The 21,495-nt window shown below is 25.4% G+C and overlaps 13 protein-coding genes across 13 annotated transcripts in view, besides 29 other annotated features; 5 read left to right on the plus strand and 8 right to left on the minus strand.

Annotated features, from left to right (window-relative positions):
* Positions 1 to 25: 25 nt before the first annotated feature.
* Positions 26 to 154: a sequence feature (AT_rich).
* Positions 155 to 206: 52 nt separating this feature from the next.
* Positions 207 to 370: a microsatellite.
* A 120-nt stretch (positions 371 to 490) lies between these two features.
* Positions 491 to 671: a microsatellite.
* A 296-nt stretch (positions 672 to 967) lies between these two features.
* Positions 968 to 988: a sequence feature (AT_rich).
* Positions 989 to 1,203: 215 nt separating this feature from the next.
* Positions 1,204 to 2,738, minus strand: EDI_311730 (uncharacterized protein; the record flags this gene model as incomplete). Its single annotated transcript, XM_001735108.1, has 2 exons — positions 1,204 to 2,349; positions 2,397 to 2,738. The coding sequence occupies 2 exons, from the start codon at positions 2,736 to 2,738 to the stop codon at positions 1,204 to 1,206; spliced, it is 1,488 nt and encodes a 495-aa protein (XP_001735160.1).
* A 182-nt stretch (positions 2,739 to 2,920) lies between these two features.
* Positions 2,921 to 2,951: a sequence feature (AT_rich).
* Positions 2,952 to 2,953: 2 nt separating this feature from the next.
* Positions 2,954 to 3,269: a repeat region.
* Positions 3,270 to 4,085: 816 nt separating this feature from the next.
* Positions 4,086 to 4,120: a sequence feature (AT_rich).
* Positions 4,121 to 4,265: 145 nt separating this feature from the next.
* Positions 4,266 to 4,291: a sequence feature (AT_rich).
* A 166-nt stretch (positions 4,292 to 4,457) lies between these two features.
* Positions 4,458 to 4,486: a sequence feature (AT_rich).
* Positions 4,487 to 4,774: 288 nt separating this feature from the next.
* Positions 4,775 to 4,890: a microsatellite.
* Positions 4,891 to 5,055: 165 nt separating this feature from the next.
* Positions 5,056 to 5,088: a sequence feature (AT_rich).
* A 42-nt stretch (positions 5,089 to 5,130) lies between these two features.
* Positions 5,131 to 5,180: a sequence feature (AT_rich).
* A 302-nt stretch (positions 5,181 to 5,482) lies between these two features.
* Positions 5,483 to 5,511: a sequence feature (AT_rich).
* A 465-nt stretch (positions 5,512 to 5,976) lies between these two features.
* Positions 5,977 to 6,011: a sequence feature (AT_rich).
* A 392-nt stretch (positions 6,012 to 6,403) lies between these two features.
* Positions 6,404 to 6,467: a sequence feature (AT_rich).
* A 103-nt stretch (positions 6,468 to 6,570) lies between these two features.
* Positions 6,571 to 7,253, plus strand: EDI_311740 (uncharacterized protein; the record flags this gene model as incomplete). The annotated part of the gene is made up of 2 exons (XM_001735109.1): positions 6,571 to 6,617; positions 6,884 to 7,253. The coding sequence occupies 2 exons, from the start codon at positions 6,571 to 6,573 to the stop codon at positions 7,251 to 7,253; spliced, it is 417 nt and encodes a 138-aa protein (XP_001735161.1).
* A 57-nt stretch (positions 7,254 to 7,310) lies between these two features.
* Positions 7,311 to 7,334: a sequence feature (AT_rich).
* A 63-nt stretch (positions 7,335 to 7,397) lies between these two features.
* EDI_311750 (uncharacterized protein) lies at positions 7,398 to 7,814 on the plus strand (the record flags this gene model as incomplete). Its single annotated transcript, XM_001735110.1, has 1 exon — positions 7,398 to 7,814. One exon carries the CDS (start codon positions 7,398 to 7,400, stop codon positions 7,812 to 7,814), a length of 417 nt encoding a protein of 138 aa, XP_001735162.1.
* Positions 7,815 to 7,855: 41 nt separating this feature from the next.
* Positions 7,856 to 7,927: a sequence feature (AT_rich).
* Position 7,928: 1 nt separating this feature from the next.
* EDI_311760 (uncharacterized protein) lies at positions 7,929 to 8,555 on the plus strand (the record flags this gene model as incomplete). Its single annotated transcript, XM_001735111.1, has 1 exon — positions 7,929 to 8,555. The coding sequence occupies one exon, from the start codon at positions 7,929 to 7,931 to the stop codon at positions 8,553 to 8,555; it is 627 nt and encodes a 208-aa protein (XP_001735163.1).
* Positions 8,556 to 8,583: 28 nt separating this feature from the next.
* Positions 8,584 to 8,675: a sequence feature (AT_rich).
* Positions 8,676 to 8,684: 9 nt separating this feature from the next.
* Positions 8,685 to 9,992, minus strand: EDI_311770 (heat shock protein STI1, putative; the record flags this gene model as incomplete). Its single annotated transcript, XM_001735112.1, has 1 exon — positions 8,685 to 9,992. One exon carries the CDS (start codon positions 9,990 to 9,992, stop codon positions 8,685 to 8,687), a length of 1,308 nt encoding a protein of 435 aa, XP_001735164.1.
* A 9-nt stretch (positions 9,993 to 10,001) lies between these two features.
* Positions 10,002 to 10,025: a sequence feature (AT_rich).
* A 187-nt stretch (positions 10,026 to 10,212) lies between these two features.
* EDI_311780 (uncharacterized protein) lies at positions 10,213 to 11,211 on the plus strand (the record flags this gene model as incomplete). Its single annotated transcript, XM_001735113.1, has 2 exons — positions 10,213 to 10,371; positions 10,420 to 11,211. The coding sequence occupies 2 exons, from the start codon at positions 10,213 to 10,215 to the stop codon at positions 11,209 to 11,211; spliced, it is 951 nt and encodes a 316-aa protein (XP_001735165.1).
* Positions 11,212 to 11,316: 105 nt separating this feature from the next.
* EDI_311790 (uncharacterized protein) lies at positions 11,317 to 11,886 on the minus strand (the record flags this gene model as incomplete). The annotated part of the gene is made up of 1 exon (XM_001735114.1): positions 11,317 to 11,886. One exon carries the CDS (start codon positions 11,884 to 11,886, stop codon positions 11,317 to 11,319), a length of 570 nt encoding a protein of 189 aa, XP_001735166.1.
* Positions 11,887 to 12,187: 301 nt separating this feature from the next.
* Positions 12,188 to 12,245: a microsatellite.
* Position 12,246: 1 nt separating this feature from the next.
* EDI_311800 (uncharacterized protein) lies at positions 12,247 to 13,128 on the minus strand (the record flags this gene model as incomplete). Its single annotated transcript, XM_001735115.1, has 1 exon — positions 12,247 to 13,128. One exon carries the CDS (start codon positions 13,126 to 13,128, stop codon positions 12,247 to 12,249), a length of 882 nt encoding a protein of 293 aa, XP_001735167.1.
* Positions 12,652 to 12,701: a microsatellite.
* Positions 13,129 to 13,147: 19 nt separating the features above from the next.
* Positions 13,148 to 13,209: a sequence feature (AT_rich).
* A 75-nt stretch (positions 13,210 to 13,284) lies between these two features.
* On the minus strand, positions 13,285 to 14,943 carry EDI_311810 (uncharacterized protein; the record flags this gene model as incomplete). The annotated part of the gene is made up of 1 exon (XM_001735116.1): positions 13,285 to 14,943. The coding sequence occupies one exon, from the start codon at positions 14,941 to 14,943 to the stop codon at positions 13,285 to 13,287; it is 1,659 nt and encodes a 552-aa protein (XP_001735168.1).
* Positions 14,944 to 15,133: 190 nt separating this feature from the next.
* EDI_311820 (40S ribosomal protein S12, putative) lies at positions 15,134 to 15,532 on the minus strand (the record flags this gene model as incomplete). Its single annotated transcript, XM_001735117.1, has 1 exon — positions 15,134 to 15,532. One exon carries the CDS (start codon positions 15,530 to 15,532, stop codon positions 15,134 to 15,136), a length of 399 nt encoding a protein of 132 aa, XP_001735169.1.
* A 50-nt stretch (positions 15,533 to 15,582) lies between these two features.
* Positions 15,583 to 15,662: a sequence feature (AT_rich).
* Positions 15,663 to 15,793: 131 nt separating this feature from the next.
* Positions 15,794 to 15,868: a sequence feature (AT_rich).
* Positions 15,869 to 15,926: 58 nt separating this feature from the next.
* Positions 15,927 to 15,986: a microsatellite.
* A 13-nt stretch (positions 15,987 to 15,999) lies between these two features.
* Positions 16,000 to 18,669, plus strand: EDI_311830 (uncharacterized protein; the record flags this gene model as incomplete). The annotated part of the gene is made up of 1 exon (XM_001735118.1): positions 16,000 to 18,669. One exon carries the CDS (start codon positions 16,000 to 16,002, stop codon positions 18,667 to 18,669), a length of 2,670 nt encoding a protein of 889 aa, XP_001735170.1.
* Positions 18,182 to 18,217: a sequence feature (AT_rich).
* A 7-nt stretch (positions 18,670 to 18,676) lies between the features above and the next one.
* Positions 18,677 to 18,788: a sequence feature (AT_rich).
* EDI_311840 (uncharacterized protein) lies at positions 18,770 to 19,918 on the minus strand (the record flags this gene model as incomplete). The annotated part of the gene is made up of 1 exon (XM_001735119.1): positions 18,770 to 19,918. One exon carries the CDS (start codon positions 19,916 to 19,918, stop codon positions 18,770 to 18,772), a length of 1,149 nt encoding a protein of 382 aa, XP_001735171.1.
* A 144-nt stretch (positions 19,919 to 20,062) lies between these two features.
* Positions 20,063 to 20,090: a sequence feature (AT_rich).
* Positions 20,091 to 20,924: 834 nt separating this feature from the next.
* Positions 20,925 to 20,973: a sequence feature (AT_rich).
* A 32-nt stretch (positions 20,974 to 21,005) lies between these two features.
* EDI_311850 (phospholipase A2 inhibitor subunit B precursor, putative) overlaps positions 21,006 to 21,495 on the minus strand; it is a gene marked incomplete at both ends in the record, with an annotated part of 1,446 nt that continues 956 nt past the window's right edge. Inside the window, one exon of the mRNA XM_001733229.1 lies at positions 21,006 to 21,495. This exon is cut by the window's right edge and continues 956 nt beyond it. Within this exon, the coding sequence (XP_001733281.1) occupies positions 21,006 to 21,495 (490 nt within the window).

Here is a 21,495-nt window from a genome sequence, read left to right on the forward strand (position 1 = left end):
AAAATAACAAATTAAATGAGACATCATTTTAATTAATCTATTTTTAAAATGATGAATAAATAACACAAATAAAATAATGTTATTTAATATTTTTAAATATTAAAATGAAAAAAGTATTTTTATAAATAATTTGATTTTTAATCATTTAATTATACTTAACAACTAACCATAACCAATTATGAAAATGAACAATAAATCGATTGTATAAAGAAAATAAAACACACCAACAAAAAAGAAAAGGAAATAAGTTTTTAAAGAAATAATAATAAAAAAGAATAACAACAAACTAAACAACAAACCAATAACACAAGAAAATATCAAAGAAAATAAATTAACAGATAAACAAATAACAACAATCACAATAAATTAATACTCATCTACCTAATTTGATTCTACTTCATGCTTCTCTCTTACATTATATCAATTTTATAATTGTTTATGATAATAATGAAAATAAAAAAGTATTGAAACCCTTTTATTGAATATTCATAATAAATAAGTTAGAATAAAGAATTAATAGTAGAGTAAAAATAAAGAATTTAAAGACAAAAATGAATAAGAAAAATAAAGAAATAAAACAATTAATATTATTAATAAATAACTTGAATAATGCTAAAATAAGAAAATAATTTGTAAAAAGTGAGTATTACATAAATGTTTGAATAAAAAAAAGAAATATAGAATAACTTTGTGTTTAAACTAAAGAAAAGATTAAATCACTCCAATTTCAATTCATAATGGTAATAAACTACTAATTTAAATGAAATCTTACTTCCAGTAACATTAAACATGGTATTTATAAACGATAATTGTAATTCTTAATAAGATTGAATTGTACAAAACTGTCAAGAACTTTAATAACTTAATACATTTAATAACTTAAACGTAGGGAAGAATGTAAAATAATTATTGGCTATGTAATTAAAATTCAATACAAAATATTGCCAAAGAAATATCCAATAAAGAGAATAAAATAAATAATAATTATCAAGAAAATAAGTCTAATTTAAAAATAACGAAATCTCATTATTATTAATTCAACTATTTTTTAAATGAATTTAAATCATAAAGTAAGATATTCTATAATTAAGAATGTCTAAATTGGTACAAAGTTTTATAAGACCAATCTCCACAATTTTCATGATATTAGAGTGTATAAGCAAAAAAAAAATAAAACAGTTCTCAATTTAACATTAGTACATTTTATTTCCATTCTAAAGATTTCATTGATAAAACAACACCAAAAATGATGTTTAATATAGCGAACATATAACACCAAAACAGAATAGCTGAACATGATTTAACTCCTTTTGGATAACATACATTAACAACAATTAACCCATTAATAGCAGGTGGAGCAAATGACTCCATTTGTAGAACAAAATAAAATACTTTACTTGAAGGAAGAATATCATGCTTCCACATAAAGAATGTACAAATCCATGAAACAGCTGGAAAAAGTACCATTCTTACAAAAACACCAACTACAATCTTCCAAAATGGAATAGAACTACCAAAAGGTCCCTTCTCAAAACTTCCACCTAAAAGAAACAAGGCACAGAATACAGCAGCACTTCCCATGTAATTAATACATCTTCCAATGATACTCCAATCAGTTCTTATAAACAAAGGATCTCTTACCCATTTAAGTAACATTAAAATAACCCCAATTATAGTACAAATAGTAGGTGGAGAAAAGAAGTTTTTAATTGAAGACCTAACAATTGAAGGGAACTTATTCCATACATAAACAAAAGGATAACACAATTTTGTTTTAATGTTATATAATTTCTTTTTGAACTTATCTATTTCTATTTTCATCTTGTTTATTTTAAGTGATTCCCCAGATATATCTTTTTTATTATTAGATACGGTTTTATCTGTCTTAATATCTTCTTCTTTAGATAAAGTTTTATCTATCTTAATACTTTCTTCTTTTGGTATATTTGTATTCTCTTCTTTAGTTAAAGTTTCATCTTCTTTATGTATGTTTGTGTCCTCTCCTTTAGAAGTTTTTGGGGTTTCAATATCTTTTATAATTTCTTCTGATTTCGTTGGTTGTTTGAATTCAATTTCTTTACAAGCTTCCTCTTTTTTCTCTACTGGCTGGGTTTCCTCCATTTCTATAGCCAATTCTTCAGGTTCTTTTATTTGAGAATCAGTTTTTCCTTTATTTTCCCGTTCTCTTGTAGTAAGATTAAAATAGTCATATCCAATAATGAAAAACGTCACCATAAAAGATATTTGATATGCACATATATATTGATTTGCTTTACTCTTAGCGTTTTCCCCTAATTCATCTGTCTCTCCAGTTAATGCTTCAATAACAGCCATTGGAATGTACATTACCTGTAAAATAAATTTCTTTAATAATAACTTAAAAAGAACAAACAAACATTAGCAAAACCAAGAACAAAAGAATAAAGACTACGGTCTTCTTTTGGTATTCTAATTATATATGAAACTACCAAAATAGGAAAAAATTGAAGAGATGTATGAATAATACTCGCGACTGGAAGAATCCATAACTCTTTAAGCTCAGAGATCGTGTCTATTGCTGTAGCTACTTGATAAAGAACAACACATGGCATAAAATAAGTAAATATTACTTTAGAAAAAATTGATCTCACTTGTGTGTTAAATCCAGAGAATTTTGAAGCTGCAAATCCCATCAATGTGATGCACATAATTTTGATTACTGCAAAACATGCACATTTGATGATTTCTCTTATTAACATTAATGAATGACTTATTTCTTCAATTTTTCATATTATAAATACTCCCATAAATAGAACCTTTTTGATGAATGAAACGTCCAATAACTTCAAACAATTTTTGTTCCTTTACACTATTTCAATTGAGAGGTACTCTTAACTTCAAAAAGAAGAAGATTTTAAGTAAACATTTTTGATAACCAAAGAAATTTAAATTCTATTTTTAATTAAAAATAAGAATTATTTCTTTATTTTCACACCCTATTTTCAAAAAAGAAAATAAAGAAACTTTCTTATTTCAATAACAATAATTCGTTTTGGTGTGAAACGTTCTGGATGTTGTTTTCCACAAAGTGCATTTGATATTCCTTTATATTCAAATGTGTTTTGGTTACAATAACTCAGTGTTTTATTATTTTCTTTATAAACACGAATATCAACCATAAATCCATATCCAAGTGAGAATAGAACATCACTTGTTATTTGACCTGTATAAAATGCATATTGTGGATTTTTAATATCAAATTTCTTCATTCCTTCTATTCTTTCTTCTAAAGACTTAGTCTAAATTATTACACTTAACTGATTGTCTAGATTTGATAAAAAAACAAAGAAGAGTGATTAAAGAAGAAACAAACCATTAAACAATCAATGGTAAATATTTCTCAAATACTAAAACAGACTACTTTGGTTGTGAGTCATAGAGATTTGTTAGTGGAAACAATTCCTCCTTTTTTTGTTAATTATCAGACAACATTATAAGATCTACACTTACATCGCAATACAACTAAAAACACAGCATTAAAATAGTGTTAGCCTTACTCAAACAGACGTTGTAGATAATAATTTAACAAGGGTATTTTTTATAAACTTTCTTATGTTTCTAATAAACTTTCTTATGTTTCTAATAAACTTTCTTATTTTTCTAATAAACTCTGGCTTTCTTTTAGAACTAATTTCAAATATTTTTAAAAGGATTAATCAACTTTTATTCTAATAGACAACCATTACAATGATGTAGTATTACAAACAGTTGTTAGTTTGTATAACCAATTTGGAATATAAAATTCTTTGATTGCAAAATAAACAAACAATAATTAATTAATGAAAATAACAATTAGATTTCCAAAAGTCTTACTATAAAAAACATATAAATTGATAATTAAAGGACTGCTTATAAAATTAATTCTTAACCAAATTATCTGGGGGATTTAACGAATACAATGTAAAATCTTATAGATTTACTAACTTAATTAGAAAAAAAAAATAGAACAAGTTAAAATGTTTAAGAGAAATTAATGAATTACTAATCTATTTAAAAGAAAAAGATGTCGAAAAATACAAATTAGAATGATGTTCATTGATATAAGGTATAATAAAAATATATCAGTATTATATTAATATAAGCATTAAGATTGTTATGAGAATAATTAAACTAACCACCAAATAAATATTGATTTTATGAATCTAATGAAATTAATTATAGAAAATTCATACAACAAATAAAGTAAAATAGAAATCCTAAGAACTTGTAAACTAATTTCATCTATCTTAAATAAAATTTAATAAAATTTATTGAATTGTTATATTGTTACATAAGATAATACTTCTAAAAGAAAGGAAGAAAATAAATCAAATCCAGAATATTCTAAAATAATAAATTTTATTGAAAAATAGTACGTAATCTGTTTGCAAAAAATATAAAATTATTACTGCAAATATAGAAAACTAAAACTGATAATCATTATTTAAAAATAAATAGTATAATATATGAATATTGCTAGTTTATTCTTATTTAAAACTTATTCAGTTAAAATCTTTCATTTATTATATTTTTTATTCTTAGAAATTTTTACTTTATGACATAATAAAAGATAAAATACTATTATCCCTTTATTTATAGAAAAGAAAAGGTAGGAACTATATTTTATTCTTTTATTATTATTTTGATAGACATTTTTAATTACATCAACAGTTATCAATTAAAACTTATCTTTTATTAAAAAAATTAATCAGTACTTCTCCCTTAATATTTAAATCAATTGTTGAATATTTAAACCAAAAAAATATTATAATAAGAAAATAAATAAATATTGTTTATCATAGAATACAAATAAAAGAAAAAAAAAATACAAATAAACACTGAATGAGAAAGAATAATATTAAAATCAAATAATACTCATGGCATATATTTTGTTATTATTAGATTTACTTAAATTAACTTCCAATATTTTTTTTTTGATAAAAACAATAAAAATCTCCTTTTTTCAAAAGGCATATCTTTTCAAATAAATAAAAGAAAGTATCATAATAAAGTCAGAATTAACACACTGAATCTTTGAAATTATTTTAACATTAAAAAATATTTAATAATGATCAAAATACTTAACATTAAATCTTATATAAGGTTACACCGATTAATATTAAATGAATATAAAAATGAAATGATTTAATTTAATTTTATAACTATTGATCAAATATTTCTCTTTCAATTTTTACAATTATAAAATATCCCATAAATTAATTTTTAGTCCCTTACTTTCCATATTTATTTCTATCTGATTCTGTGGTTATAATTTTAATAATATTTCCTTTGTTATTTCTTTTAAATGTCTTGAAATAACTGAGATATAGCATATCAGTTGTTTACTTATTCTTCTACATTAAATACTTTACCTTTATTATAAATATAAAATGTTTCAATAATGTTGATTTAGTGGGATTAGTTTAAAATGAAATCGTTCTGTATTTCCTTGAAATCTTTTGACATATATTTCTAAATTAATATTATTAAAATGATATGACGTTACCGTTGTTGTATATTATCCTATTTTCATTCTTTTCATATTTGCTAATGTTTTGTCTGTCACCCTTTTTTATTTTTTGAAATAATTCAAAACTGAGATTTATTAATAAACCTCATAAATCATTCGAGAAATAATACTATTTTCAATATTAAAGGAGAATAAACTATAAAACAAATAAGAAACTTTATGTGTTAAAACAATACATCGTCAAATAATTCTATACTGATACAAAGAAACAAAAGAGTTATTTACAGAACTAAAAAGAAATAACCAAATACACTGCCATAGAATAAAACAAAAACGTTATCTCCTCTATTATTCTTTACACTGAAACCTAGCTTAAATTCATGCCACACCTTACATAAAAATTATCGAGGTTATTCTTCTTAAAGGTTTATCTCTGTCAAAACAAAAGGTATTGGACAAATTGTTATTTATCATTTTTCAGTTATTTGAAAAATTAAATACAAATAAATTATATTTTATTTTTCGTTTACCTCTTATTCTTTTGAAATTTCAGAAGGTAATGCTACCAATGAACCTAACTCTTCTAAAAAATTAATTATCATCCAATGGTATCCTTGACCAAAAATTCATAGAAATAACTAAATACTTTTGGTATTTACAAAAATAATGAATACATTCGTTTGTTTTTGTTATTTAAAACTGAATATATTCTTTCTTAATTATGTTATATATAACACACTTATATTTCTTTTGATATTTTTATAAATCGTATTCAAAAAGTAAAAAAATGAATAGCTGAACTTCCATTAAAAAATGGAAACAAACGTCAATGGAATTATCCTTTCTTGTAATTAGATGACGTGGTTACATTTAATTTAAATAGAAAAAGCAAAAAAAAAAGGGGTTTTAAGGTACTAAAAATAAAAAAGTAAAGATAAAGAAAAATAGATTAATTAGTAAATTTAACTAAATAAATTATCCTTTGATACATTAAAAATCCATTCAAACCCTTGGAACCTTCCAATTCTAAACTCTTCTTTTTATTTAAAGATTGTGGAAGTCATTTTAATATCACTTCTTTCATGGACGTAGTCAAGCCATCTGCTCAACATATATTTTTTGATACAACGTTTGTAAATGAATATTAAAATTATCAAACACTATTCGATTAACTATTCAAAAGTTACAATAGTGCACTTGATTCTAAAGAAGTAATTTAGTGTTTTTCTTTTCAACACAATTACTTTTATAAAAAAAAGGATATAATAAAGTACTTTTTTTATATAAAAAGACCTTTTATCATATCTTTTTTAAATTGAGCAGTGTGCAGTAATTCTGCAGTAAATTTATGGTTTATATTGGGTATTTTCACTTAATTTAATACTAACAAAATAGAGATTATGTTATTCAAGGTTGTGATGATGATTATTGTTTTGATGAAGAGGAAGATTACTTCTCTCACAATGATGAATTGGTAATTCCAAATGAACCAATTATTAAACATTTAAAAATGAAGGAAGATGATGATATTCATAAAGTTATTGTCCCACCACGAGACTTTAATCCAATCTCACATATTCTATCAGCTCCTGTTTGTGATGACAGTTATTGTACAGAACATGATTTAGTTGAAGATTTTACAAATCAACGACTTTGTAAATCTGTTCAATTTGATAAACAATTAGGTTTAGATTCTTCCTTTGATGAGTTTGGTTCTGGTGATGAAGACAGTTATGACAATGATGATTATTTCATGTTTTTATAAATGATGTTTTTATCTCTTTCAAGTTTTAAAACAACTAACTTGTTTTTTTCTTGAATCTTTAATTAATTTTATTTTTTTTTTGTTGAACATAAAACATCTAGAAAGGGTTTGATTGCCTCTACATATTTATAATTTCTATTTCTCATGAACAAAAAACCACCTGTTTATCAAATAAAATCTGCAGGTTGTAAACAGTATGTAGTTGATATAGGTGAAGATGATGAGTTAGTAATCTCAAGTATGAGAAGGAAAAGTCGATTATTTTTATTAATAGATGGGCGAATAATTAATAAACAAACAGGAAAAGTATTATCTGTTCACAACGATGGTAATGGAAGATTAGAAATTGTGCAAAAGGAAAAGACACTAACAGAAGATGAACTTTGGATTATAGAAGAAAATAATAGAGAAGGAAGTATAATTTTCAATAAAAAGTATTCAAACAGATGTGTTACTGTTGAAGAGGGTATGTATTGTGATGATTCTTCACTTATATTAGAACCTTATGATGGAAGTAAGAACCAAAGGTTTTGGTTTCATTGTAAAAAACGTAAAAACTAATTAATTTTTGTTATTTATTACATTTCCATATCAATAAGGAGATAATAATAATTATTTTTTGAAAATGAATAATAAAAAAAGAATTTTTATACCAACTAAAAATAATAAATAAAGATGAGTGCACATAAAAACTCTTTTGATTTGGATGTCGAATCATTTATTCCAAAGTCAAAGTCACCCCTTGACATAGAACAGTACAATGATTTGGTTAAGTCATTACCTCTCAGTACTCCACAAGAATACCTTGATCAAATTAAATATGCTTATCCATGTGATAGAGAGGCTATGGTAGACCTTGTAAGAGAGATTATGCAAAATAAATATGAAACTGATTTTGGTGAAGATGATACAGGTTCATTTTCAGATGATGATTTTGATTTTATCTCAGACGATGATTTAAAGGAATATGAAAATTATTTAGAACACGTCCGATTATCTGATGAATTAAGAGATTTACAAAAAACTATTAATGAACAAAATCCTGAAGACTCGTTAGTGTCATCAATTAAAGCAAAAGAATTAGCTAATGAATATAATAAACTTAATGTATTTACTCATGAAGAATTTAAAAATAAAGTACCACATGACTTTAGTAAAAAAGGTGTTGATTATGAAATTAATGATCAAATAGTAATGGCTATAGGAAAAATTATTCCACCAGAACAATTAACGTTAGACAGACTAGTAGATTATTTAGATACTTTTCATATTTTTGGTATTGTAAGTGAAGACCTTAGATAAGCTTATTGTAAATGAAAACGTTGCATAGTTTTTATTTATTTATTATAATTGAATTTTTCTTATTTTTATTATAAAAATTATAATAATAAATAATGTAATAAAAAGAAGAAAAAAAAAAAAGAAGTAAATTTATGTTTGTGATTGTAATATTCCTAATTGAATCATTTTTTCTATATACTGTCGATATTTGGGCTCTTTTCTTAACTTTTTTAAATTATTTGGATCTTTATTAATTAATCTAATAATTTCACGAACTTCATCATGCATTAAATATCTTTCAATGTCTGAATTCATTGTTGGTCCTTTAAGTATTTTTCTTTCTTGTTCTTGTTCAATTAATATTTTAACTTCTTCATATTTTATTTTAGCTTCATTTATTCCATCTTTTATTGCAATATCAAAATACTTTTCAGCATTTTCTAATTCTTTTACTTCTAAATATGCATTTGCTAATCTTAAAGCAATTCTTCCATGCCTTTTTTGATCAGTAATTTTATTAATTAAATTACTACAAATTTGAATTACAAATCTCCATTGTTTCATTTCATAATAAACAGCTGATTTATTTAATTGATATATAATGTTTGTTTTGTCTAACATCATTGCATGATTATAACATTCAATTGCTTCTTGAAACATTTTTTGTTTATAGTATTCATTTCCTTTTTCTTTTTCTTTTTCCGCTTCAATAATACGTTCTTCATTATTTTTTGGTGGAATAAATGGTTTTGATTTTTTCTTGGTAACATTATTAAGAAATTCTTTTACTTCTTGAGACGATTCATTCTTATCGTTATTAACATCTATTCCTTTTTCATTCATTTCTTTTTTTAATTCTCTTTGTTTGTCCTTAGTAATTGCTTCACTCCATAATGATTTAGTGTTTTGTACATTTAAAAATTGATTCATATCAACGCCCATTAATACCATTAAACACTCTGAAATTTTTGGATCTTTTACACCACTTTTAAATAACATTGGATTATTTACATAATCACTTAAATATTCTTTGAAACTTTCATCTTTTAAATACTTCTTTGTACGTTCATTTGACATTAACTTTTCTTCCCAATTATCAAAGACATGCATTGGGTCAAATTGAATTGTATCTTTTTCTAATACCTCTAAATGTAATTTTTTCCAATATTCATTTGTTTCTTCCATTGACATTGCTTTTTCAATTACTCTTCTTGCTTCTTGATACTTTTCCATTTTGATTAATGACAATGCTATTGGTTTTAATCCATCAGTTATATTAGGGTTCAGTCGTGCTGAAGTAACTCCATCAGTAAATGCTTCCATATATTTTCCAAGTGAGTAATAACACATCCCTCGTTTTGCAAATAGTTGTGAGTCTGTGCCATTGTTTTCAATTAATTTATTATATTCTTCTAACATCTTTTCATCATTTTGATAATCTTCACTGTCCTTACTCATCTTTTTCTGTTAATTTTTTTATTATTTTTTTTTGGGTAAAAAGAAAAATTGATTTGTCTTTTTTGATTTTCTTTAAACAATTTTCTTTTAATCCTTGGAACCAATTTCTTTTTTTCAGAAGTTTCAGTATCATCCCGATTTATTAGATTATTTTTTTCTATTTATCATTAATTTCCAAAACTAGAAAGAAACTCAATAGAATCTTAAATTTCTATCATTGATGTCCCACTTCAAGGATTACTTCAGACGTGTTCAAAGTCAAAAAACATCCTTTAAGATTCTTATTATTTTAACAACTTTGTGTGGAATCATGTCACTTGTTGCTTTTTCTTATCAATTTATTTTATATGGCAAATCAGAAGAAGATGATGGTCTTTATGTTTGTTTTTATCAAAAATGAAAAAAATAGTCAAATACTTATTAGTAGATGGATCTTACTTTTGACTCTACTAATGGAACATGTCACTCGTATCCTTTTAAAGAAAACCGTCCACTTGACTTTACTTACTTTACTGATGCTGGTGCATATAAATTTTATTGCATGCCACCTCTGACATATCAAATTGTTTGTCATTTATTTGCCACAATGTTTACCTTTATCTTTTCAATAGTTTCGTTCGTATTTGGTTCTGTGTTAGTTCAAAAGAAGTCATTAATCTTCATCTTAGCTTATATCGCCTTTAGTTTTGTTCTTCTTATTGTTGGCATTGCTGATACAGTGATGGGATTTAATTCTGATAAGTTTTGTAATAACGAACTTCTTAGTACAGTTGATTTCACACATTCTATATCAGAACCTTTTTCTATTCAATGCGATATAGATTATATTACTTATTTTGGAGTATATGAAATCATTGTAGCTCTTTTTGCCGCTGCCCATGGAGTTATTATTGGTTGTTTGTTCTTTGATTATTCTAAGTCCAAAAAGGCTTTAAGAGATGAGCAACAAAAGCCTTATGCAGATCTTAAGTTTGATTCTCAAGGAAATGTCATTAAATCTGATGACCATAATTTGAAACAATCAACTAAAAATTCTGAACAAGAAATCGAATTAAAAACTCAGCTCACTCAAGACCCAAGTCAAATAGAGAAATCAAAATTACATCAAACACAAGAAGTAGTTAATAATCCAGACGAACAACCACAACCAGATAACCAATCTCAAAGAACTGAACAAAACGATAATACACCAGATGCTATCATCATTGAATCAAAATAACATTGTTAATTAATTAATCATTATTTTCAATATCTATGTTAGGAAAGTTTTATGCTAATTCAAAAAGGGGAGATCATTAATTGAAGAGAAAAATGAAATGTAAATTTATTTCTTTTCTAATTTAGAAAGTGCAGCATCAAGACGATCAAAAATTTGGTCTATTTGACTTGAATTTACTGGAGTAATAATTCCACCACTTTCTAATTTAGTGCAAGTTTCATCAATTTTATCTAATTGTTTTAAAATATTTTCTATAAGTGTCTTTGTTTCAGGAGAAATAGTAGCCTCTTCTTTCTTAACTTCGACATTACGTTCTTCTTTCTTAGGTTCAGAGTGGTGTTCTTCTTTTTTGGATTCAGAGTGGTGTTCTTCTTTCTTTAGCTCAACGCTATGCTCCTCTTTCTTGGGCTCAGTATGATGTTCTTCTTCTTTCTTTTCCCAATTAGTACTACGCTTTGTATAACCGAAGCCCTCATCATAGTTTCCTTTTTCTTTAAACATTTGTTGGAAATGAACTTTGCAGTAATAAATTCCATGATTTTTTGCAAAGTTAGATCCGTTTAATATTTTCTTACAAACACTACATCTAAAACAGTTTTTGTGCATAGTAATTCCTTCAATAACAATGGACTCCATTTGATAAGCTTTTTTTCCACATACAGGGCAAGTAGACATTATTTATTTGGAAATTTAAAGTTTGACCTTTAAATTCTATTTTGAGTTGAACCTTTTTCTCATATTTAGTTCTTTTAAGAACTTTTATTTCTAGTATTAAGATATTCCTTTTTCTAACTGACCAATTTGACAAAAGAGTCCATGTTTTAAAATTTTATCTTTTGAAACTCTGTTATTAAAATATATTTATTTCAACAAAACACTATTAGGACAAATAATATTTAACAAGAAGTATTGTTTGTGTCATGTTTTTTATTGAAAAAACTGTTTAGTAAGACTTAAATGAATAAAAGGATTTATCAATAAAATTTAATAAAAAAAAATGAAAGATTAATTAAAATATAATAAAAATAAAATGACTTAACAAGAAGGAGCACATTCTGGATGATAATTTTTATTTCCAACAACAACACAATTTCCTTTAATTGGGTTATTACAATGAGTACATTTAGGTAATTTTTTTAACATACATGGATGACAAATAATTTTTCCTTTATGATTATAAAATTTTGAAGTAGAGTATATTCTTTGATTACACTTATAACAATGAACACATTTGTCATGATAATAATTCCCAAATACTATTTTATAACTTTCATTTCTATTTATATTTTGATGACAATACTTACATTTCTTTATCTCACTTGTTGATGATGATTTTGGTGATCCAATAGATACAATAACATCTCCCTTTTTTTTTAAATTTATCGAAGTAGGAAGTGATGTTGAACTACTTTTTACTTGACTTGATTTTTCAAAACGAGCTTTTTCTTCTTGTTTTTTTCTTTTTTGTTCTTGTTTTTCTCTTTGTTTTTTAGTTTCTTCATAAGTGTCTTTATGATCTCTCTGAATAAAATCAAAGTCAGAAGATGTTGGTGTTAAGCTATGAGTCATTGGGTCAGGGCTACTACTAAAAACAAAATGGATATGAGATTTTTCTTTGGGTTGTTTTACTTTCTTTTCCTTTTGTACTTCTTTATCTTTACTTTCAAAATAACTTTTTTTACTACTTATTGAAGAACTTGAAGAGGTCGAATTACTTGAAGTTGGTTTAGTACTTCGAGTTGTGTTAGTGCTTGTAACAGGTTTTAGAGAAGACGAAGTAGAGGATTTGGTTATTGTTGGTGTTAAACTAGCAGTTTTAAGATTATTGGAAGGAGTTGACTTTACTGGGGTGCCACAGTTAGTACAAAACTTTGCTGAAAACGAAATACTTTGACCACAGTTAGTGCAGAATGGCATTCTTGTTTTTAATTTTCACTTAAAAATTTTATTAACTTATTTTAAGATTTTTATTATTTCATTTTGAGATAAATAATAATTCATAAAACTAACAATTATTGTTTCTTTTTCTTGTTTTTTGGATTAAAAAGGTATAAAGGTTAACTTATTACTAAGTTAAATAAGTTCAATGTGCAACCAATAATCTCCTCGTGTTCCTGTTGGTGAAGCAAAACCATATCCTTGATACCTAAATTTTCCAGGCTGTAAAACAAATTCTCCTAATGATTGGCCCTCAATAATATAAGGAACTGGGGCCATTGCACCAGCATTTTCTTGTGAATATTGGAAAAATCCAATTAAGTCATCTCCCACTCTTTGATAATGAGGGTCCTCAAGGTATTTTGTTTTTAAAACAACATCTATAATATTTCCATCGTTGTCCATGGAAACAGAATTATAGCTTAATGAAAACCCTTCACTTTCTCCAACAGGAATAGGAACTATTAAACTATTATTTGCTATAGCTACTTCTATTGTCCCTCCTGTTAAAAAAATGTTTAGAGGAATTTCAACTATTTGTTGAATCAATTGATGTTTTAGATAATTGTCTGTACATTCCGTTACCTCCTCTTCTTTGTCTTCTTCCTTTTCGTCCTCTGGACTTTTAATAATTTTTATCTGGATATCACACCTTTTTTCTTGTGACAATTGCGATCCTTGTTCTTTAATGGTAAATTGATTGCCAGAACCATAACGTTGGAGGTCGTGTTGGTATAATTCAACTTCAAGGTTAGCTCCTAACATACATTGATTTACTCGAGGAAGAGAGACTTTATTCTCATTGATGTTTGATGTAAGAACAATAAAATATTCTGTGTTTGGCTCCAGTTTATCTTTGAATGTGACTCCTTTAGGACTATTTTGCATCATTAGATAATCGTATAATTGTTTCTTTAGTCCATCTAATTGTTGGTTTAAGTTATTACACTCTTTTTTTTTTGTTTCAATGTTTTCTTTTAAACTTATTACTTCATTTTGTAATTTTTTTGTCTCAGAAACAATTTGCTCAGTATCCTGTTCATTTTGTAGTTTAATCTCTTTAAGCTTTTGCTCAAATTCTTTGCGTTGTCTTTGTTTCTCAATTATAAATTTTTGATCTATTTCTTCAAAATCCTTAATAACTTTTGAGCAATTTTTTTCATGACTTGCTATTTGCTCTATGATTTTTTCGTTTGTTTCTGTCAACTCAGTGATCGTTTCATCTTTTTGTTTTACCAATGCACTATATTTATTTTGTAAATATTCTTTTTCTCTTTTCAATTCATCAATTTGACTTTCTAAATCAGAGGGTTTAGTCCGACTAAATGCACCTGATTGTTTTGATTTATCTTCTTTTGTTTGTTTTAAAATTTTGCAATAAACAGTGTTTTTTTCTAATTCAATAGATGGGGATTTTTTATAATCTTCAACAAATTTTTTTACTAACCGATCAAAGTTTATCGAATCTATACTTTTACCCGTTTTAATTCTATTTTGAATGTCTTGTGTTTGCTTTAGAAAGTTTATTGATTGGATTTGTTGGTAAATCCACTGCCGACATTCATTAACTTTATTTGTAGAACCATTGAACAAAGACATGTCACCAATCAAATTGAGCATATCGCTGATTACTTGAACTTTCTTATCAAAATAGTTTATAAAGTATTCTTTAACCTTTTTGCATTTGGCTTTTAGAAATCCAATGTTTGTGTTGATTTTTGGATAGTACTTACTAACTATATAGATATGGTTTTCAATCTCATGTGTGTACTTATCATAGTCGCATGCACACATAATGAATTTTAATGCTTTAATAAGCTCTTGTTGTTCTGAACTTTTAAGAGTTTTATCCCAAGGAAAATGGCTCATCTAAATAATATTGATCTTAAGAAATTATAACTAATATTATAAATGACTTTTAACTAAAAATCTGAACTAAAACTTTTTCTTAAAACAAAGTTATATAAAGCAAAAAATTACTTAATTAAGCATCAACTTTAGCTTTTAATCTCTTAAGTTCATCAGTAAATTTAATATTGTTTCCAATAACAGCACATGAACATTTAGCAATATTGACAGCAACTCCGTCTCTGATTTTGCATTGATTAGTCCATTCACCAAGTTGGATCTTTTCTGGGACTTTAACGATTTTAATTCCTTGTTCTTTGCAAATAGCAGTAAGAAGTCCAGTATATTTGTCGTTGTCACAGTCTTCAGCAATGAAACAGAAAAGGGCCTTCTTAGCTTCAATAACTTTAAGGCATTGTCTAATTCCTTTAGTTAAAATGTTTTGGGCTCTTGCTTGATATAAGACAGCTTTAATGTCTTTTAATTCTTGTGGAAGTTCTTGAATTTCTTGTTGAACTTGAGTTTCTTCAGCCATCTTAATCAATTTTTAGTGAAATCTAGGTTTTGTTTTAATTCTTTTCATACTAATTAATTTTTACTAATAAGTTATTATTTATTTTTTATTTGTAATTAAGTGTAGTTTTATATAATTTTAAAAAATTATTCAATTCTTTTTTCTGTTTTTTGTCTTTTATTTAGTGTAGAATGTTATAATTGAATTAAACATATCCAAATTGTAAGTTTTGTTTAATGCCTTTACATTAAATGATAATACGATATCATTTTTAACTAATGCTATTAATTTTATATAGTTGTTTTATATTACATAAAAAATTTGAATTATATTTATTTTTGTTAAATGTATTTAAAAGAAAATGTTAATCTTTTTAACACACAAAATTAAAACTCAATTTTAAAACCCTTTTTTCAGAAAATAAAAGAAAAGAGAGAGAAAAGAAGAAAAGAAATAAATATAAAAGAGAAAAGAACTTAAAACAATCAATGAATAGTGAAATTCTTCAATTACAACAATTTATAGCAAATATCGTCACAAAGTCAACACAAGGAAATAATCTTAGTAATGAAACTAATTTGTATATTACTCAAATACAACGACCTGAATTTACACCATTACTTCTTCAATTAATTTTAATTCCAAACACAACAAATTCTCCACAACAAATGATGCAAACACAAACAGCAGCAATTTTTTTAAGGCAAATCCTAAAGAAGTATTATCAAGAAGAGAATTTTTATTCTTCAAATATTAGAGGAGAAATAAGAAAATTATTATTTCAAGCAATTTTTTCTTCAACGCAATTAATAAACAAATTGTTATTTGATTGTTTTGCTGTTGTAGCAAATATTGATTTCCCAAAACAATGGCCAGATATGATTAATTTAATTCAACAAACATATCAAAGTGGTACTATTGAACAAAAGTATATTTGTATTCAATTATTATCTGCTATTACAAAAAAATATAGAACAATCGAAATTAATAATGAGACAGTAAGAGAAATTAAACAAATTGTACAAGTATTTCCATTAATTTTACCATTGTTTACTGAATTAAATTGTACTGATAAAATGATTCTTCCAATATTAAAATTTATACATGGAATTGTTTCAATTGAATTAGTTGATGAAATAGAAAATAATATAGAAATAGTTTCTAAAAAATTAGATCAAATTGCACATACTCAACAACCTAAATGTCAATTAGTAATATTTAAAATATATAACATTTTTTGTTCTAAATATTTAGATAATGATTTTCTTAAAGACACTATGACTGTTATTATTTATCAAACTGTTGTAGACTATTTAAATTCTTCACAAAGAGAAGATAAAAATATTATTGCTGGATATGAAGTTCTTTGTACAATGAATGGAATACTTAAAATTATGAATAACGATCAATTTATTCAAATAATTAATATTATCGCTAAAGATGTATCATTAAATCAAGAAGAAATAACTCAAATAAATGAAGACCCTGAAGAATATGTTAAATTAGAACTTGAATCAGAAATTATTTCGGTTAAAAAAAGTGCAGGAAATCTTCTTAATTTAATTAGAAGAATAAGACCTGATACTATGGAATTCGTTAATAGAGGAATTCAAGCATTACAACAAAGTAATATTGATAGTGCAATTCGTTTATTTATTGGATTTGTTGTTGAAGGAGAAATACCAAGATATGGGGCTACAAGAATTAGTGAAGGAGTGGATTTGGTTCAGTTTTGGAATAATACAGTAAAACCATTATTTATTTCATCACCACAAATTGCTGTTATTAAATTTGTTCATGAATTTCGTAGTATTTTACAAGTAACTAATCAAGAATATAATGAAATATTTATTAAGTTATATGACTTAGCAATATTTCCTCAAGTTACTGGAGCTAGTTTAGTATGTTCAATGCTTGCGGCAAATACAATTGAAAAAATGTTATTATTAAAAACATCAAGTAATTATAATAGAGCAGTTAATGGAATTAACGATGACCAATTAGGAAGAGCATTTGAAATGGCAAATAAATTAGTAAAAAATGGACTACAATTACATTCAATTTATCATTTAAGAGCTGGAGTTAGAATATTACAGCGTGCAAGCAAACTTAATTTACCAATGGACGATATGTTTAAAGAACTTGTTATGGGATTAGTTACTGAAGCATCAAAAGAAGTTAGAAATAACAAATTAGATGGAAGTTATGTCGGAATGAAATTTGAAGTATTGTCAACAGCATTAAGTATTGGATTACCATCAATTGAACAACAATTAATCAACATTACAGGAGAGGCATTAAAAGTAGATAATGTAGATGTAATGGCATATTTATTCCAAATACTTACATTATACCTTCCACAAGTTAGTAGTTTATGTGAACCAATACTTAATTTACAAATTGGGGATAGATTTTCTATGATCACACCAATTGTTAAATTTGTTACTTCTTGTGCAAAAAAATCACCAAATGTATTTACTGATGAAATGATAAATAAAACATTTGGATTATTCCAAGTATTATTACAAATTGATTTTATCGATGACGCTTTTACATTATTAAATGGAATCACTTTTGGTATTCCTTTACAAAGATTAAATCAAATACCAACTATTATTACTTTAATATGTCAACGACTAGCAAGTCATCAAATTAGAAGACTTACTTATCAATTAATTAAATTTATATTACAAATATGTTATATTAGTGATATTTCTACAATTCAAGCTTTAAATATTCCTATTGAATGTGGTCAATTAATTTTAACTAATATTGTTCAATTACCTGCAGAAATGAATAGACCAGTTTGTGTTGTCGGAATGATGAAATTATTTAGTTTATCACCATTTAATACTTTAATGGTTAATAACGAATCATTAAATTGTTTGATGCAAGCTGTACTTGAAACATTAAAGAATAAAAGAATTATTGATTTTGTTCATGAAGATATTAAAGATGATAAAACTACTAATTTAGCAACTATTAAATATCCACATGTAGATCCAGAAATTAAGAATTTAAATGGAGAAATTAAAACTAATTTAGCAACTTTATGTACAACACCAATTAATACTAATGGACAAAGTGTTGTATTACGGCAATTATTAACTGGTAATGCATTAAATTTCTATAATGAAGTAATGTCATTACCTCAATGAATGAAAGAATTTATTTTTTTAAAGTAAAAATGAATATATGGGTTTTTTCTTTTTAAATAGTAAATTATTATAATATAAAATTACTATATTAATAAAAGATTTAATTTAATGTTTTTTTAGCTTCAGGAATATTATTACCTGAAGTTAAATGTTTTGTTGATTCAATAAATATCGAAAGACAATACATAATTTTTTTAGGTGCGACATCACGTACCTCTCTTATTGTAATTGGATATTCTCCTTTTAATAATTCAAAAGCTCTTTTCTTTAAATCTTCTGCATTTGGAAGAGGAGAAAACCCATAGCAATGAATCATACAATGTTGTAAATAAAGTTCAGGAATACAGTCAAGAAATTCTATTGCTGTTGCAGGAAGATTCATTAAAATGTAATTTGGTTGAATATGTTTTTCAATAACAATTTTTCTAAGATAATCCCTTGCATCCATATTATCACATTCTATTGTTGTTTTATTATTTACTGCATTAATTCTCATGTATTTAACTGCAGTTGGATTTAAATCATTTGCATATACTTTAACTCCTTTAAGCGCTGCTGGAATAGCAAATGGCCCAACTCCAGCAAAAGCGTCACATAAAATTTCTCCTGGTTTCATTTGATTAATAATTCTAATATGTTCAGTTTCAAGTCGTGTATTCCAATAACATTGTGCAAAGTCTAATACAAATTTTACTCCATGACAAATAACGGTAACTTCTGTATTTGGAATACCTGCAATAACTTCTAATGGAAATGTTCTAAATTCATTTGAAATTTCTGCTGTCTTCGTTATCACTGTTTGAATCCTTGGATAATTCTTTATAAGAAATGCTTCTCCAATAATATATTTAAATTCCATTTGTTCTTCTTTTAAATTCATATGTGCTAATGTTCCTACAGTTTCAAATGAACTAGGTAATTGAATACTTTTATTTATATACTTCTTCATAATTTCATTAACATTAAAATTTTTAATTGTTAAAGGAACCTCTGCCTCAATTGTTTCTAAATGGTTGTCTTGAATTAATTTTTGTGACTGTTCTTTTAATGGTGTTTCTAATAAAATCATTCTTTCAGAATTATATGGTATAACACATTTTGTCTTTATTCTATTATAACACAACCCCTTAAACATTTTCATATATTTTGCCACTTCATTCGTTTGAACTGGAATCCCTATTACCTTTTCTGTTATGTTAAAATCATTGACATTAATATGTTTTAATTCAGGGAGTTGTTCCTTTTCCATAATTTTAAATAACTTTTTCTAGATGAACAAATGACAAGGGTTTAAATTAAAAGAAAACAAAAATTCAAGATTGTGTTTTCATTGAATCTTATAATTATCAAATCTTAAAATTTATATGGTAAAAACAGAGTTTAAGAACATCACATATATTTTATTACAAATATTTTTATTACAGTGCATATTTATAATTCCATTAATGGTAACTGTTCTTATTTTACCTATTGAGTCAAAACTTAAATTTTTATTTTCTTTTACAAATTTAACTCTTAACAATAAGACATATCTTTTTTGTTATCTGCTTAACTCTTTACCTTTGTTTGTGAATGTTTATTCATTTATTCAAAATTAACTTCTTATGAAATAGATCAATTGGTATTAGATTTATTGTAGAACGATTTAAAGTGTGTTGGGATTACTCTTTTACTGTTTTTTTCATTCATTACCTTTTAACATCAATAACCAGTATGAAATTTATTCCAACGGGAGTTTGTTTATTAAAAAAATAACCATCTACTTATTATCAAGCACTCATTTTACAGTCATGGATATTAGTCAACATAGTTGTTGGCATTATCACAACTTTGCTTGCTGAGTTTTTGTGTAAACGATACGAATTACAAGACATCTCTTTTACTAACACTCAACTATTAACTCCAATTCAACTCAAATCGATTTCTATAGACTAACTGATCAAATATGATTTACCACACTGTTTTAATTAAGTTATTTTAATGAGATTACGTTCTGATTCTTTTTATTATTTACATTATTCTATTATTTAATTACAATAAAGTAATTCAATTGTGTCAAATAATCATTTTATCTTATAAAATAGTTCAATTCAACCAATATTCTAAGAAAATAAGTTATAAAGTATTCAAGAATATTTTTCTTTTGAAAATCAGATGAATAAAACATTTCCAATGAATAAAGCTCTTTGTGAGTGAAGGTATAAGTTTAAGAAAAAGAGGTAATAAAAAAATAAAACAATTCAATATACTGTATGAAAATATTTATAATCATACTTTAAGAAAAAAAATAAAAAAGAAAATAATGAGAGTTCAATGAAGGTAAATTAATACCATAATTAGCCTGAAAGTGCAAGAACTAAATTAACGAACTTATCGAATTCAGCATTGTCAATTTCTTCTCTCTTCATATTAAAGGTCTTTTGATAAATACTTCTGCATTGTCCAAGATAAGCAGCAGCACTAATGAATTGGCTCTTTGAAACCTTCTTAGATCCTAATGATGAACCGTTCATTTTCAATAAAACATCAATTGATCTCTTGTTACAATTGAATCCAAGCATTGGAAGAGCTTGGACTAATTCATTGGCATCAAGATTTCCACTTTTGTCAGCATCAAAGTGTTTAAATGTTTCATTGCAAAGGTTCATGAAATTCCATAAAGCAAGGAATTCAAAGAATCCAATTGATCCAGACAAATCAATATCAAAGATTCTCATTAATCTCTTAATTGTCTTATCATCAACTTTAATTCCTCCTGGGAATTTAGCTTTCTTTAATTCACCAATTTCAAGAGTTCCAGATTTATCTTTATCGACGCTCATAAAC

Source organism: Entamoeba dispar, genomic scaffold (assembly GCF_000209125.1).
Source record: "Entamoeba dispar SAW760 scf_1105229458909 genomic scaffold, whole genome shotgun sequence".
NCBI lineage: Eukaryota > Evosea > Mastigamoebida > Endamoebidae > Entamoeba > Entamoeba dispar.